Source organism: Lichenostomus cassidix, chromosome 4 (assembly GCF_008360975.1).
Source record: "Lichenostomus cassidix isolate B80296 chromosome 4, HeHo_3.0, whole genome shotgun sequence".
In the NCBI taxonomy this organism is placed as follows: Eukaryota; Metazoa; Chordata; class Aves; order Passeriformes; family Meliphagidae; genus Lichenostomus; species Lichenostomus cassidix.
In genome coordinates this window covers 24,934,496-24,947,704 of record NC_139484.1, presented here as the reverse complement: position 1 = coordinate 24,947,704, position 13,209 = coordinate 24,934,496, and the positions used below count along the sequence as shown (strand labels likewise).

Below are 13,209 nucleotides of genomic sequence, written 5' to 3'. Positions count from 1 at the left end.
CAGGGTTATATATAACTTCTTATAAAGCAGAATATAACTTCTTATATTCTGCTTTATAAGAAGTTATAAGAGGTTTTTCATCACAGTTAATCTGTTTTCTTAGCTGATCATTCTTCTATCTAGGCGATTCATCAACACCACAGCAGTGATTTCAATACTAGCATTCTAGAAACTTTAATCTTTATGAAACACTCTCCAGCTATTCAGGTACATATTTTCAGAATTTTACACAAAGGAAATGGGATCCAAACACAGGATCCACTGAAATGCAGTGAATCTTTGTATGAAACCTGCACTTCCTCTTCATGCTCATTTGCTAGTTCAGGTTTCCATTTTCACTTCTTTATTCTGTTAGACTGGTAAGAAATTGATTTGTGAGAATAAGGAAGGGATCATCCCCCTGTACTTGGCAGTGGTGAGGCTGCACCTCGAGTGCTGCGTCCAGCTCTGGGCTACTCACTGCAGGAAGGACATTGAGGGCTGGAGTGTGTCCAGAGAAGGACAATGGAGCTTGGAATTCCCACCATGTAACGCCTGGGAGCTGGGAGTGTTTCGCCTGGAGAAAAGGAGGTTCATGGGGGACTTTCTTCTTGTCTGCAGCTCCCTGAAAGGAGGTGTAGCCAGGTGGGGTTTGATCTCTTCTCCCAAATAACAGGTGAGAAAAAAGTAACAAGAGGAAAGTGCCTCAAGTTGCACTTTAGTTGCACTAAAGGTGGAGGTTTAGATTGGCTGTTAGGAAAAATTTCTTCATGGAAAGAGTTGTCAAGCATTGGACCAGGCTGCCCAGGGAAGTGGTTGAATCACCACCCCTGGAGTTATTTAGAAGGTGCATAGATGTGGCACTCAGGGACATTGTTTAGTGGTGAACTTGGCAGTGTTAGGTTAACAGCTGGACTCTATGATATTAAACATATTTTCCAATCTAAATGATTCCCTGATTCTATTCTAAGTGTTTAATGATTCTTACAGGCAGCAAAGGAGAAATATCTGTTCTCAGGAACAGTCTTGGAACTTCTTTTTTTCACAGAAATACAGGCACAATACTTCCCAGAGGCCTTCTGGTTACAAAGAGCTTTTACTTTCATAGAAGGTATGGAAGTAAAAAAAAATTCCTTTTGTTGTTTAGTTGTTCTTTGGTTGTTGATTTTTTTTGTTTGTGAGGCTTTGGAATAGGAGAGTTTTTGTATGACAGTGTATTGCACCATTGTGACCTATTTTGCTGCATAACTTACTCAGTACACAGAAACATTCATGTTTTCATTATATTTTTGTTAGGCACTTTCATTTGGTGTTTGTGCTCATTGTCCATGAGCTCTGACACCTTGTAAAACAAATCATTATTCCTGCCCCAGACCTGCAAATTTAAAATGCCCCAACTTTATATTTCATACATTTCTTCAAACATTAAGCAACTGAGTCCCTAGAAGTTGAATACAAAAGTACTTTGAGAGGATTGCTAATGTATCACACCCTGAACTACTCTCTCTCTCTCTTTGAATCTGCAGCTTTAACCTTTACAGGGCAGCTTGCTAAAACACAGGGAACATATTAAGCATAAAAGGAAAATATAATTGTAACATTAGAAAGGAGGTGTAGTAAGAATGCTGGACCCCAAACCTTGTTTTAACTATACTTAGGTAAATCTTTTCAGCTTGGTTTGGTTTTTGGAGTTTTTTGGGGGTTTATTTGTTTGTTTGTTTGTTTGTTTGTTTGCAGGGTTTTTTGTTAGCTTTTGATGTGTTTTGTTTTGTGGTTTGTTTTTTTGTTTTAATTTATTCTGAATAGTTATTTGTTAAGGACCAACTGGAATGTCCAGCTTCATTCAATCGCTTCTGTAATGCAAAGACTTAACATGCTACAATCTCTGGAGGTCTGGTTGATCTCCAAAAGCAGTGATTGAGGAATGGCATTCACAGTGAAAATATTTTGGCTTTTAAAAATACAATTGCATAGAAGACTTCTATACACATTTGTTTATACTTAGTTACCCAGTTTTCCAAGTGTTTAAGTGTTATCAAATAATTCTCCCTCTCCAGAGGAGCACAGAGAGCAGTTGAATTTCTTTGGAGCAACACACCTTGTTTTTCCATCCTCCTACTGTAGAGTTACTTGAATGAGAACCTAATTCAGTGAAGCCCTGTACTAAGTTGTCACAGTTTACTGCCTAACTAGTTTACTCAATTGGACATTATGGCAAAGGGTTCTTCTGAGATATTCATGATAGCTGAAAGTGTATGAACTACTTTTTATTTATATTTAGCTGTCTTCCTATTTTGGACAAGTCTTACAACAAAAATTTTCGTTCTTCTCAATCGAAGTTTCTCAGTTAATATATGTCAATTTGAGGAAAAGTGGCATAATCCTCAAAAACTCTGAGCAGTCACTTCACCTGAACAGTTTTCACAAACTTTATTTGGAATTTTTGAAGCATAGATGCTCTTCATAAAACAAGCTTTTTGACATCAGTTGCCAGTGGTTTAGGAGTTGATTCTAAGCATGTCTATGTGGAAACTCTGGCAGCTTTCAATGATGCAGGCAAAAGACAAATACTTGCTATCAACATAATCTGCACAGACTATTGTGGAGTGGTTTTTTGATCAATGATAGATATTTTTATACATATATATATATATATGTAGTTAGGAGGTGAGGATCCTGGGGCAAAGGGTCCAAAGGGAAGCTTGGCTGATCCTGCATTTGCAGAGAATCCCTTTGGTTGTGCTGGAGCAAACAGCAGCTCTAGGATATTGCTGCAGCTGTTGTGGAGCACAGAACACAAGAAAAACAAAGAAAAAAAACCAAAGCAGGCTAAGGAATTGGTTGGAAACTTTCATATATTTCTTGCCTTCTGCTTCTGTCTCAAGACCTACGCAGAGATTTTGATTGCTGGTCTTACTGTCTGTTCATCAAGTGGCTACCACAGCATGCTCCCCAATGCAGTGGAACAACATGGGGGGAAAATCCGCATGTTCATATGGAGTTTTCTACATAGATTCTTTTAAAAGCTGTCATTTATATCCCTAGAACTGAGCTAAAGCCTTGTTGGATTTTTTTTTTTTATTATTACTATTTTTTTTTCTTTCGTGTTCTTCTTTTTCCCTAGATTTTATTTACGTATTTCTCTCTCCAGAGTCATTCTGTGCCTTGCTCAGAGATTGTATAAAAATAGGCACAATTCTGGGGTGTTCTGCTGGTTTGTTTCTTTTTTTTAAAGTAGTTTTCCGTTAGAAACTTAATTTCACATTTTCTATTAAGTGGCTGCTGGCAGGCTTTGTTGGGGGAGGGACGAGAGCTGTCAATGGATGAGCTTTCAAGTTTCCAGTGGCTTTGAGCTTCTTTCCCAATGCTAGGGAGAAATGCTTTAAAGAAAATTTTTTCTATTCAGGTATATGTTGTGGTCTGAACGTTCCAAGGATAAGAAGCACTTGTTATCCCCTATGTATTGTGAAATGTAGCAATTTAGGTAAGCTTTTATTTGAAATTGGTTTTCTGAGTCAAGACCATACAATTTGTGAAGGTAGCTGCACCATTGAGGACTGTTCTTGTCATCAAGTGGCTCAATGGATGCGAAATGACTACTTCCAATCTGAGTAAAGTTAGCTTAAGTACCAGAAATGGAAAACTTTTAATTGCATAAGATATTTGTTGATATGTATCTGCTGCTTCTTTTCTCTGAATGATTCATTTTAAAGGCACTGTAAGAGCAAGGCTATGTTACTATATAAATATTTTCATATTCAGTAACTCATCTGGAGAAGCTGGAATCATGTCAAGGATGAAGAGGAAATTCTGGGAAAAAATCTTGCAATGTCTTGAATTATATCCATCCCACAGGCTGACAGCTGCAAGCACCAGGCAGAAAGTCCTCAACAGAAAGCACATTTAACAAGTTGCTTTGGGGGATAATATTAGTAAGTGAATTATCATTTTACCTTCATACAGTAGTATTGTATTAAGGGCTCCCAAATGGTAACTTAGTATAGCTGAAGGTCTTTAGAAAGTTTTACTAGCTTCCTAAGTAGGACAATATCCATCCCTTGGACATAAAAATCGCTGGTGTGAGCTACAAAGGTGGTCTTTGGTTGTTCTGTACTCAGTTTGGCCTGCTGATGGAGGGATTTTTCCTAAGACCTGAAATAACCCCAAAATGTAGCAGTTTGGTATGCAACAGGTTAAGAGACAGCTTATATCCAGGATGGAGACATCTGAGCCTATTTTGATAATGTTGATGTAGGGAATACACTAGTCTGAGCATTAATTTCTTGGAGTTTTTAAAATGCTAGACACACTTGTGTTTTTCTCACAGAAGAAGAGAAGGATGGTGTCAGGCGCTCGAAGAAAGGGAAAAGCACTGTTTGTGGACTTCTTGTATTTGTGGTTCCTCACCCAGTAGATCACTCTCAGGCACATACTGAAAAGAAGACTTGATTTAAACAGCAGTTTTTGTGAAACATGGTGAACTGGGGACATTTTTCTCCATCTGAAAAAGCAGATGCTCACTAGACTCATTTCTCTGATCACCACCAGTGCTTAGTGCTTAGGTACTTCTGCTTTCTTTCGAAGACAAGGGAGTAAAAGTGCCACCCTCCACCCTTAGAGGGGTTTCTTTTATCAGAATCTGTCTCTACAGTCTGAAGGAAAAGCTCACAATACTCTCTTTCTGTTAAGACAATCAGGCAAAGGTTTGAAGAAGCAACATTGATCCATGCTGTTGCAAGGTTTGATGCCAAACCTTCGACATATGAATCCACATTTAAGACTGCAAGGCTTTCATCACATCAGTGGATAGAGCACCAGAATTACCACCAGTGGAGCTTTTTCTTGTTATCAATTTAAAGTTGAATTTGAGCAAATTTCCAACAAGCCCTGCATCTATCAACAGTGGAGGATTCTGCCTAACTTCACACTAATTTGAGAATAAAATCAGAATCAGGTTTGAATGCAGCAATCCTTTTGTTTTTCTGAATAATTGCAGTTCTGGTATAAACCAGTTCTGGTATCAATCAGTTCTTCTTTTATTCTTTCTCACACGAGAAGGCTTTGTATTCTCCAGTCTGTGTGTTTTGTTTTGCACCCTCATGGACTCAGAATTCACCTTGCTTGATACAGCAGCAGCCCCACAGTTTACACCAGTGCCTGTAGTAGGAACCTGGGGACAAAGGTGCTTAGAACTGTGGTGGTCATGGTCTGGCTGTTAGCAAGACATTTCCAAAGTGTCAAAGACATGGTTGTTGGTCTATTTTCTATCTGTTTCCCCTCTCCACTGTGGCCACCTGGGTACTTCAGAGACACCAGATGAGAAATGGGTCCTCTTAATGTCAGTGAGACTTTGACTCCGGTATGACATTAACCAGTTAAGCTTTCATGAATTGCGGTATCTCTTCCTGCCTTCTCAGGTCATGGGGAAAAAATGATGGTTCTTCACTTCCCAAGAGCACTCTTAACAATTTCTGCAGTTAATGGTTCTTCTCTTAACTTGCAAATGGTGGCATACATGACAAGTTGGGTGTAACACAGTCATGTGTGCTGATATGCAGAAGGTGAGGAGATTTTGAGGTTTATGCGTCTCTCTGTCGTAAAAATACTTGTTTGCATAAACCCTGTTTTTATGCTGCTAAGCTGATATATTACTGTGGACACACAGCTGGCTGTTAGCTGATATAAGAAAGAGAAAAACCACAGTCATCTTAATACTGAGAGATTTGTCAGTATTAGAAGAAACAGATGGCTTGGAAGAGAAAAGATTAGAAGAGGGAAAATTTGAGTATTCTAGTTAGTAGTTAGAACAGTTCCAAAAACAAAGAGAAAAGATTCATTGTGCATTTTGAGCATAAACTTTTACTTGATTTATAAAACATCAGCTGGTTTCAGTCCAGTATCAGAGTGCTTACACAATAAGACAATCTTAATTAGTCATTTCAGTTTAAATTGGCTGGAGTTTTGATGTTAATTGAATTGTTTTCCCTTTGCAGGGACCTCAGGGGCCTCCAGGACAAAAGGTATAGTATAAACAACAATACTGTGAAAGTGATTATTCCTCCTGGTGCCAAATTGCAAGCAGAAAAGGTGAATGGAATAAGCTACTGTACACTGTATTGAATCAATTAACTTAGGGTCTGAATTTTGTTTTTGCCAAATAAAGCCATATAATGTGAGACACAAGATTTCTCATTTCCCCCATCATAGGAAGTTCAAGCAATGCAGAGCAGACTGTTTTCAATCTGTCTCCTTAACTTTCAGGTGAAAAGGTCACTATAATTTTCTTATTCATACACTGGTACGATTAGGAAACCAAAGTTAAAACCTTGTGAAAGGCGGGGAGATAAAGTTTCTGATTAAATGCATGTCCTTACTGGAGTAGATCAGTGCCATATGACTAAAGAATTGACCAGCAGAAACAAAGGACGTAGGTGTTGCTGATAAATAGTGTTTGGCTGGTGGTGTTCAGGTGGTCTGCCGGTGTCTTCCTGTTCCTTCAGTAACCTGAGACCTGACTTCCTGGGAATGCCTTCAGCGTTATTTACACTCATTAAAGCTGACTGCCTCACTTTGATTGAGTGAGTTTAGGATTTATGGAATTACACCATTAAAACAGCCCTTGAAATATCAGCAATAACAGCTAGTGAGTGGTACTTTTCCAGCATCTGACCCACATATCACCAAGGCAAGTAATTTTCTAGTTGATTTCAAAAGATTGAAAAGCTGTGTGAAAGATATTTAAAAGAACAGCTTTAATTTGTATAAAGGAAAAAAAGTGGAAGGAATAAGTAGTATTGACATACGAGAGAAGGATGCCTGTTTTTCTTTTTCTGAGATAGTTATTTAGAGTGAAGATTTGCTTGCATCTGTTAAAGTGAAACTTTCTGAACAAAAGAAAAAAAAAACCTGAGATATGTGAAAACATAATCCCAAAGTATACAAATTTTGGCAGCTGTGAGCTTTACAGAGTTTGCAGGCTGAAGGAGAAGACTACTCTTTTTGTTTGGCAGTGCAGGAATGTGGCATTTTAAAGCTATGCTCAAGTCTAAGTTGCCATTTTAAAGCTATACCCTAAGACTTGAGGAGGAGGATATTTTGCATATACAGCATCAGCAAAACACATGTGCTGATGAACTTTGGAAAATCTGATAAACATTTACTTGACACAGTAAAATCAGTTCATTTTACGCTAACATCATGTGTTTCATAAGAAAAATCATCAGCTGCCACTGAGAGGAGGAACTGTTATACATAGGATAGTTTATTGAGGCTGGTGGTTTAATGAACTCCTGGGCTTTACCTTCTTGTTTTCTGGATAAATGGTACAGATATGTAAAAATGTTCACTCAAGCCCCTTTGTAGTAGCTAAAAGCAAAAAGAGACAACAAGAATGCCAAAGTGGAAGCTTTGGGGGAAAGGAGAGATCATTCTGGGTCATGGAGATATGCTGGGATGCAGTGTGTTATTTCTTACTGATTCAAAGCTCTGTTGCTGGCTCTTGGATGGTTTTGGAGACCCTTATGAGTTACTTCCTTTTCCTGTTTCACAAGATTTCCCAACTGTTCATTGACAAATGTGCATCCATTTTGGATGCATTTCCTTTGGGTGTTGGTGACCTTTGACTAAACCATTTTTAGTGACACCTCTAATCAAAATAAAAGGGGAAATGCCATGCACCAATTCTTTCAGTTTCCTTGTTGAGCAGCACCATCTTTGTCAAATGAGAGGACAATGCTGTGTAAGCAGATGCAGTTTTCCTGCTTTCCTCATGCATGATGTTTTCACTGAACTTCCATATCAAGTTGCACAAGGTCCTTCAAAAAACTTCTCCATCACATAGAAACTTACAGTATGACAGCTTTGTAAACAAGATCCCTCCAATGTAAGAAGTCATTGTCAATATTTTGTTTTCCTTCTTTGCCCATTGTGTTTGGCCTGTATTGACTTTTTAATTTTGATATTTGTGCAACTTAAAAGTGTATCTGTAATTTGCACTGTCAGACTGAAGTACTGCAGATTATCTCTTAAAAGCCTTGAGATGGATTTGTGCTACAAGTTATTGAGCTTGAATGATCCCTCTAGAAGCATTAATAGTTTTGCTCAGGTGCTCTGTTCGATTGCATGGGATCAATCTGAAAATTTATTGAGAGTGTTAAATGGAATAGCATTTTAATTCTTACATTTCTTGTGAAGCATCCACGTTACAAAACATGAGCTTGAAGCTTTTTTCTTGAAAAGGCCATACAGCCATTAAATTGTACTACATGAGAATATGTCTAATTAGTATAAAATCTCAGCTAAAGGAGAGCTCAACTTGGATAAAACTGAGTTTTTGACAAATTTATTGCAGCTACAATAAGCAAGTATTCACTGTCATTTCTAAGTGTTGTATTATGAGATGAATGGTTTCATGACCTGTTTAATTTGCTGAACACTGGCGTCTGTTTCCCTCCAGGGTTCTGTCGGAGTGCCTGGTGTTCCAGGGAGAGATGGACAAGTGGTGAGTTCTCTGACTTTGTTAGCACTGCCATTATTTACAGAGTGGATTAAAGCAATTTTGGCCTTGTTCACATGAGCAGTATGCAACCTTATATCCAGAGATGTGGTTTCAAATTGGCTTCATGGAAAAGACTGTACAGTGTGCTTTGTGCTCGGAAATATTTTTTTTCTAGTTTTACCTGAAGAAGCAGCAAATGTAATTAATTAAGCTGAAAGTCTGGTGTTCAGATTTGATGATCACTGATAGGTTTTAGAAAGCAATGCATATTATTAGTGTGTTACTTCAGTCAGCATATTGACAAAAGGGTTTTATACTTTTTGTTTACTCAGTCCCATGATGCAAACACTTACGTTGATATTGGGTATTGATACGGTGCAAATACATTGTTAGTACAACCTATAAATAGAGAAGTAAAAAGAGATGGAAACAGCTGGAGAATAATGTGAAATTGAATTTTGGGGATGAAGACACAGAGAAAAAAATCAAACAGAAATATTCTTGAACACAACCAGGAGGAAATGCTAATTCAGGCAAGTCACTGTCATCTCTTAGTAAAGCCATAGTTCAGAACAGCCCTCCATAAGGAGAGGTCACAATAAAGCAGCAGGCCTGTATTACAGCATTGCTAAGGTTTCTTGGCAAATCTGAGTGATGAAGTTTAAATAGTATCCTTCCCTGACTGAAAACAGGATTATCCATCTGTTGTTCTCACAAGCACTAACATTCCTAGTGAACTTCAAAAGCACTGGCAAGGGATGCCAAAAGCAAAATGTATGATATATATGTTCACCAGGTTTAAGCAGCAATAGATGGTAGTGTATAGGGATTGTATTACACAACCTTCTCTTCTGTTTGCCTCACCAAGAGCCCTAGGAATGAAAGTGTTAAGATGGTTCAAATAATTTACTTTTAATTCTTCTTTCCTTAAAAAAAACCAAAACTGTTTATAATAGCATAAAGCACAGTATTTGACCAGTTTTGAGAGTGGTTATAGGAAATGATGTAATAATCACTTTTTTCACTTTAGTGATAGTGATAGGAATTTATTTTTAAACTATTCAGAGTATTACAACTAATGTGAAACAACAAAATAAAAAATATTTAGAATTAACTATACATATATATATATATATCACACGAGAATTTATAAGAAAATAATATTAAACAAATTTACATGAAGTCCTCAGATTTTTTCCTTCATATTTTATAGCCGCATTCAATTGCAACATGAATGGTAGACAGTGCTTACCAACGCAGATGCTGTTGCTGTACATAATTAAAATAATTTTTGTGGCCTAAATATGACTGAAATGCTGGTAAAAATATACCTTGTAGCATATCTGGGTATGTGGGAATGTGTAAGAAGACTGGATGGGGTGAAGCTGCAAACCACATGGAATAGAACACTACTGATGATTCATATTTTATTCAAGAACTTTATTTTAAATGGTAATCACACGAACTGCAGCCAGAAATACTCACTCAGATGAGCCCCAAAAAAATTATATTAATGAAATGTGTCAAATATGTGATTAATATGTCATTTTGGGAGACAAGGAATTTTTTTAAGCTCTATGGCAAGGTTGTTGTATGTCTGTTTTCAGGAGACCACATAGACTTACCTGCAGTCATGTTTCAGGGGGCATAAAGAAATATGCAATTGAACATTATGGGAAGATGCAAACACAACTTTAAGTGTTGATTATTAATTTTAAATTGTGCTTTAAAAACAACTCCAACATTTTCAATTTATGAGCTTAAATTTATTTGATTTACTTCAACATTCATAGCATCTATAACTTCGAAGACATTTTTACATTACTACCACTTTATTAGAGATGTCAGCATGTTTTTAGTATAGCTGGACTGTTTTACTTTTAAGAAAAAAGCTAAATTACTAAAGTAAAACATAGGTACCAGGACAAAAGTCACCCAGATAAAAATGAATTGCTGTTGCAGTCTTTAGTTTGATTTCTCAACTGTTTGTTGATATTGACTAGAAAGCACTTCCTTATTTGCAGAAAAGATACTATTTGAATATAATACTAGGCAGATGAAAGTTGAGTGTTGCTATCTCTTTGAATAAATAGATAAGAATATTCTGTTAGCTTGGAAACAGTGGTAGAAAAGAAGTTAAACAGAAGTAGTGTTTGTCTAAAGTTAGAAAGCATAATGCAGCCTAGAACTCCCATGTCAATATTTTCTACCAAAACATCCATTCTTCCATTTTCTATCAGAAAACAGATTCTCAGTGCAATGTGACAGAAGATATTGTTGAATGAGGACCAGAGTGGTGATTTTCAGAGTTGGGCTGAACTATGAGCCAGCTGCTGGCATTCCTGCCTTTACTCATCCACATTCCTTGTGATACACAGAATAGTTGAATTCAACTTTCATGTGTGATGCAAGTCATCCCCTTTTTAGAAGCTGCATAGTTAAAAGACTTTACAAAAGCCTTACTGTCTCAGTTGCCTTTTAGTCAGTGAGCTCACTCTCTCAAACAGCAGCATATGCAGTGCACTAAGTTACAAGTTAATATTTTTTCTTCGTTTAAAAGGCAATGAGTGTTAAGCACATGCTTAAAATTAAGTGTTTGAATGCTTTTCTCATCTGGACAATGAAGTATTTTTCAGCCAATGAATGTCAGCAGTGAATTAGCTGTGCTCTGTCCTTAAGCAGTTGAACAAAACAGAGTTAGGTCATCTCCATCTTCTACATGTCTCTGTAATTTCCCTTTTTGTTTCCTTTCACCTCTTCTTTAATTGAAATAGTGGGTTATGGGAGATGATTGACAAGTCTGACCAGTAGGTCTGGGAATGAGATCATAAATTCTGAGTGCACTTAGAGCAGTTTTCTAATCCCAGAACATATGAACCACTTCTCTTAGACAATCTCTAGATATTAGAGTAAGTGTAATTTTACACAACCCACATGTTTTTGCAGGACTGTTAACTAGCAGATTTTTCTTATATTCAGAGTAGCAAAATCACTGCCATAAAACCTTCACACATTTTTTTCTTTTAGACCAAACCCAGTGAAACATTACAGGTAGTCTTGCAAGGACATTTCCAATCTTCTTTTTTTTCCTACATTTGAGAAACTACAGCAAGTTTATCTTGAGAATAGTAACTGGAAAGGAGCTGCTTAATAATACCTGCAGCTGGAGAGAGTGTTTTACCTGGGATGGACCAAAACCTGCTGAGATAAAAAGGGCAGTCTTTGTGAGTGTTCCTACATTAATCATGTTGAAATGGCCACAAAGGGCTTCTTGGAAAGTTCAACTTGGCAAGTATAGAATATGTATTCTGGTATTTGTTAAGTGGTACTGATTTGATAAGGACTCTCAGTGACTGCAGCAGTGACACAAGGAGAAAAGCAGAGATTCCTTGAGTCAAGATGGTATTTGGCCTGAAGGAACCCAGTTTCTTTGGAGTCTGAGCAGCTAATTCTCTCTTATAAATTGGAGTTTGTCTGGAGTGCATAAACCCCTGACTCCATACTTCCGTAGATTGCTTTTTCTTACGTAGTACTTGATATTTTGGTGGGGTTTTTTGTAAAGGTGGATTGAGAACAGAATGAGTGGTCAGAATAGATCCCTTCATTTCAAATTCTTTCGGTAGATTGACAATAATAATTTGATAAACCTTAGAAGACTTTCCCTTCTTATCAGTAAATTCAGAGTCTGGGTATGCACATTTCTTACTGCTTTCTTCATACTTCTCATTACTCTAATTTACATGTATTTCCTTATAACTGTGTGCAGTACTGTGTAGGAACACATTCTGAAGGTAGCAATATCACATTTCTTTAGAGAAATTAGGAAGGGTATACATTTTTTCAAGTAAAGGGAGGAAACATCATAAATGTAGTTCACAAATTCTCAGACAGGTTTGCAGGTCAGCTGAGTCTTGTTGAAGAGCCTTTCCACTTAATTTCAGCTGGTGAGTGGGCCAGGAGAGATTTCCAGTTCTTAAAGAAACAATTTTAAGTTACTTTTGGGGGATGCAAAAAGCAAGTTGAAAGGAGGTAATTCAACCCTGGTTTGAAATGGAAATCATAGTAACATATCTGAGAAACCACTTTTTTACCCTCTGTCCTTCTCTATGTATTTTAGAGTAAAATTAGACTGGCTTAGGTCTGGGGCCTCTTGTGTTTCCTTATCCTTAAATTGATTACATTCTAGTGACTGAAAAATATAGCAATACTGACAGCCTTTCTTTCAGGGTGAGGTGGATATCAACCAGCTGGTGTAGAGAGTTATGCATCTCACCAAAACAAAACCTATTTCAGAACAGCAGCCTCCAGGCTGTTTTTCCTGTTACAAACAAGAAAGGCTGGGGCCTGAAGCCATGTTATTTTTGGCTGATTAATTCTGGTTATGAAGGTATATGCCTCAAGGGCACAAAGCACTCCAGTAAGGAGAAGCATGCTTTCAACTGCCTTGACTCCTTTGATATTGACTCTTGTGGGTAATACATTTCTACTTCAGACCTGGACTGAAGTAGATTTTATGAGTTTGTATTGACAGATTTTTCTCATATTACCAGCAGAACCCAAGCAGTGCTCTATACATTTGAGTTCTCCTCAAATTCAGATTCACTTCAGTGTAAGCATTAAGACTGCCCCTACCATGGGAGTATCTGAGGAAACCACCACACCTATTTACTGAGCAAGGTGCTGAAGGTTGTTCCTTGCCTACAGGAAAGACAGTGAGTCTGTCAATGTTAATT

The 13,209-nt window shown here is 37.4% G+C and overlaps 1 protein-coding gene across 1 annotated transcript in view; it reads left to right on the top strand.

The window, feature by feature from the left end:
• The window catches only part of COL25A1 (collagen type XXV alpha 1 chain), a 298,336-nt gene that overhangs the window by 218,149 nt on the left and 66,978 nt on the right, over window positions 1-13,209 (top strand). Inside the window, exons 11-12 of the mRNA XM_085058375.1 lie at window positions 5,973-5,999; window positions 8,435-8,479. Coding sequence (XP_084914501.1) covers window positions 5,973-5,999; window positions 8,435-8,479 — 72 coding nt within the window. The remainder of the gene's footprint in view (window positions 1-5,972; window positions 6,000-8,434; window positions 8,480-13,209) is intronic.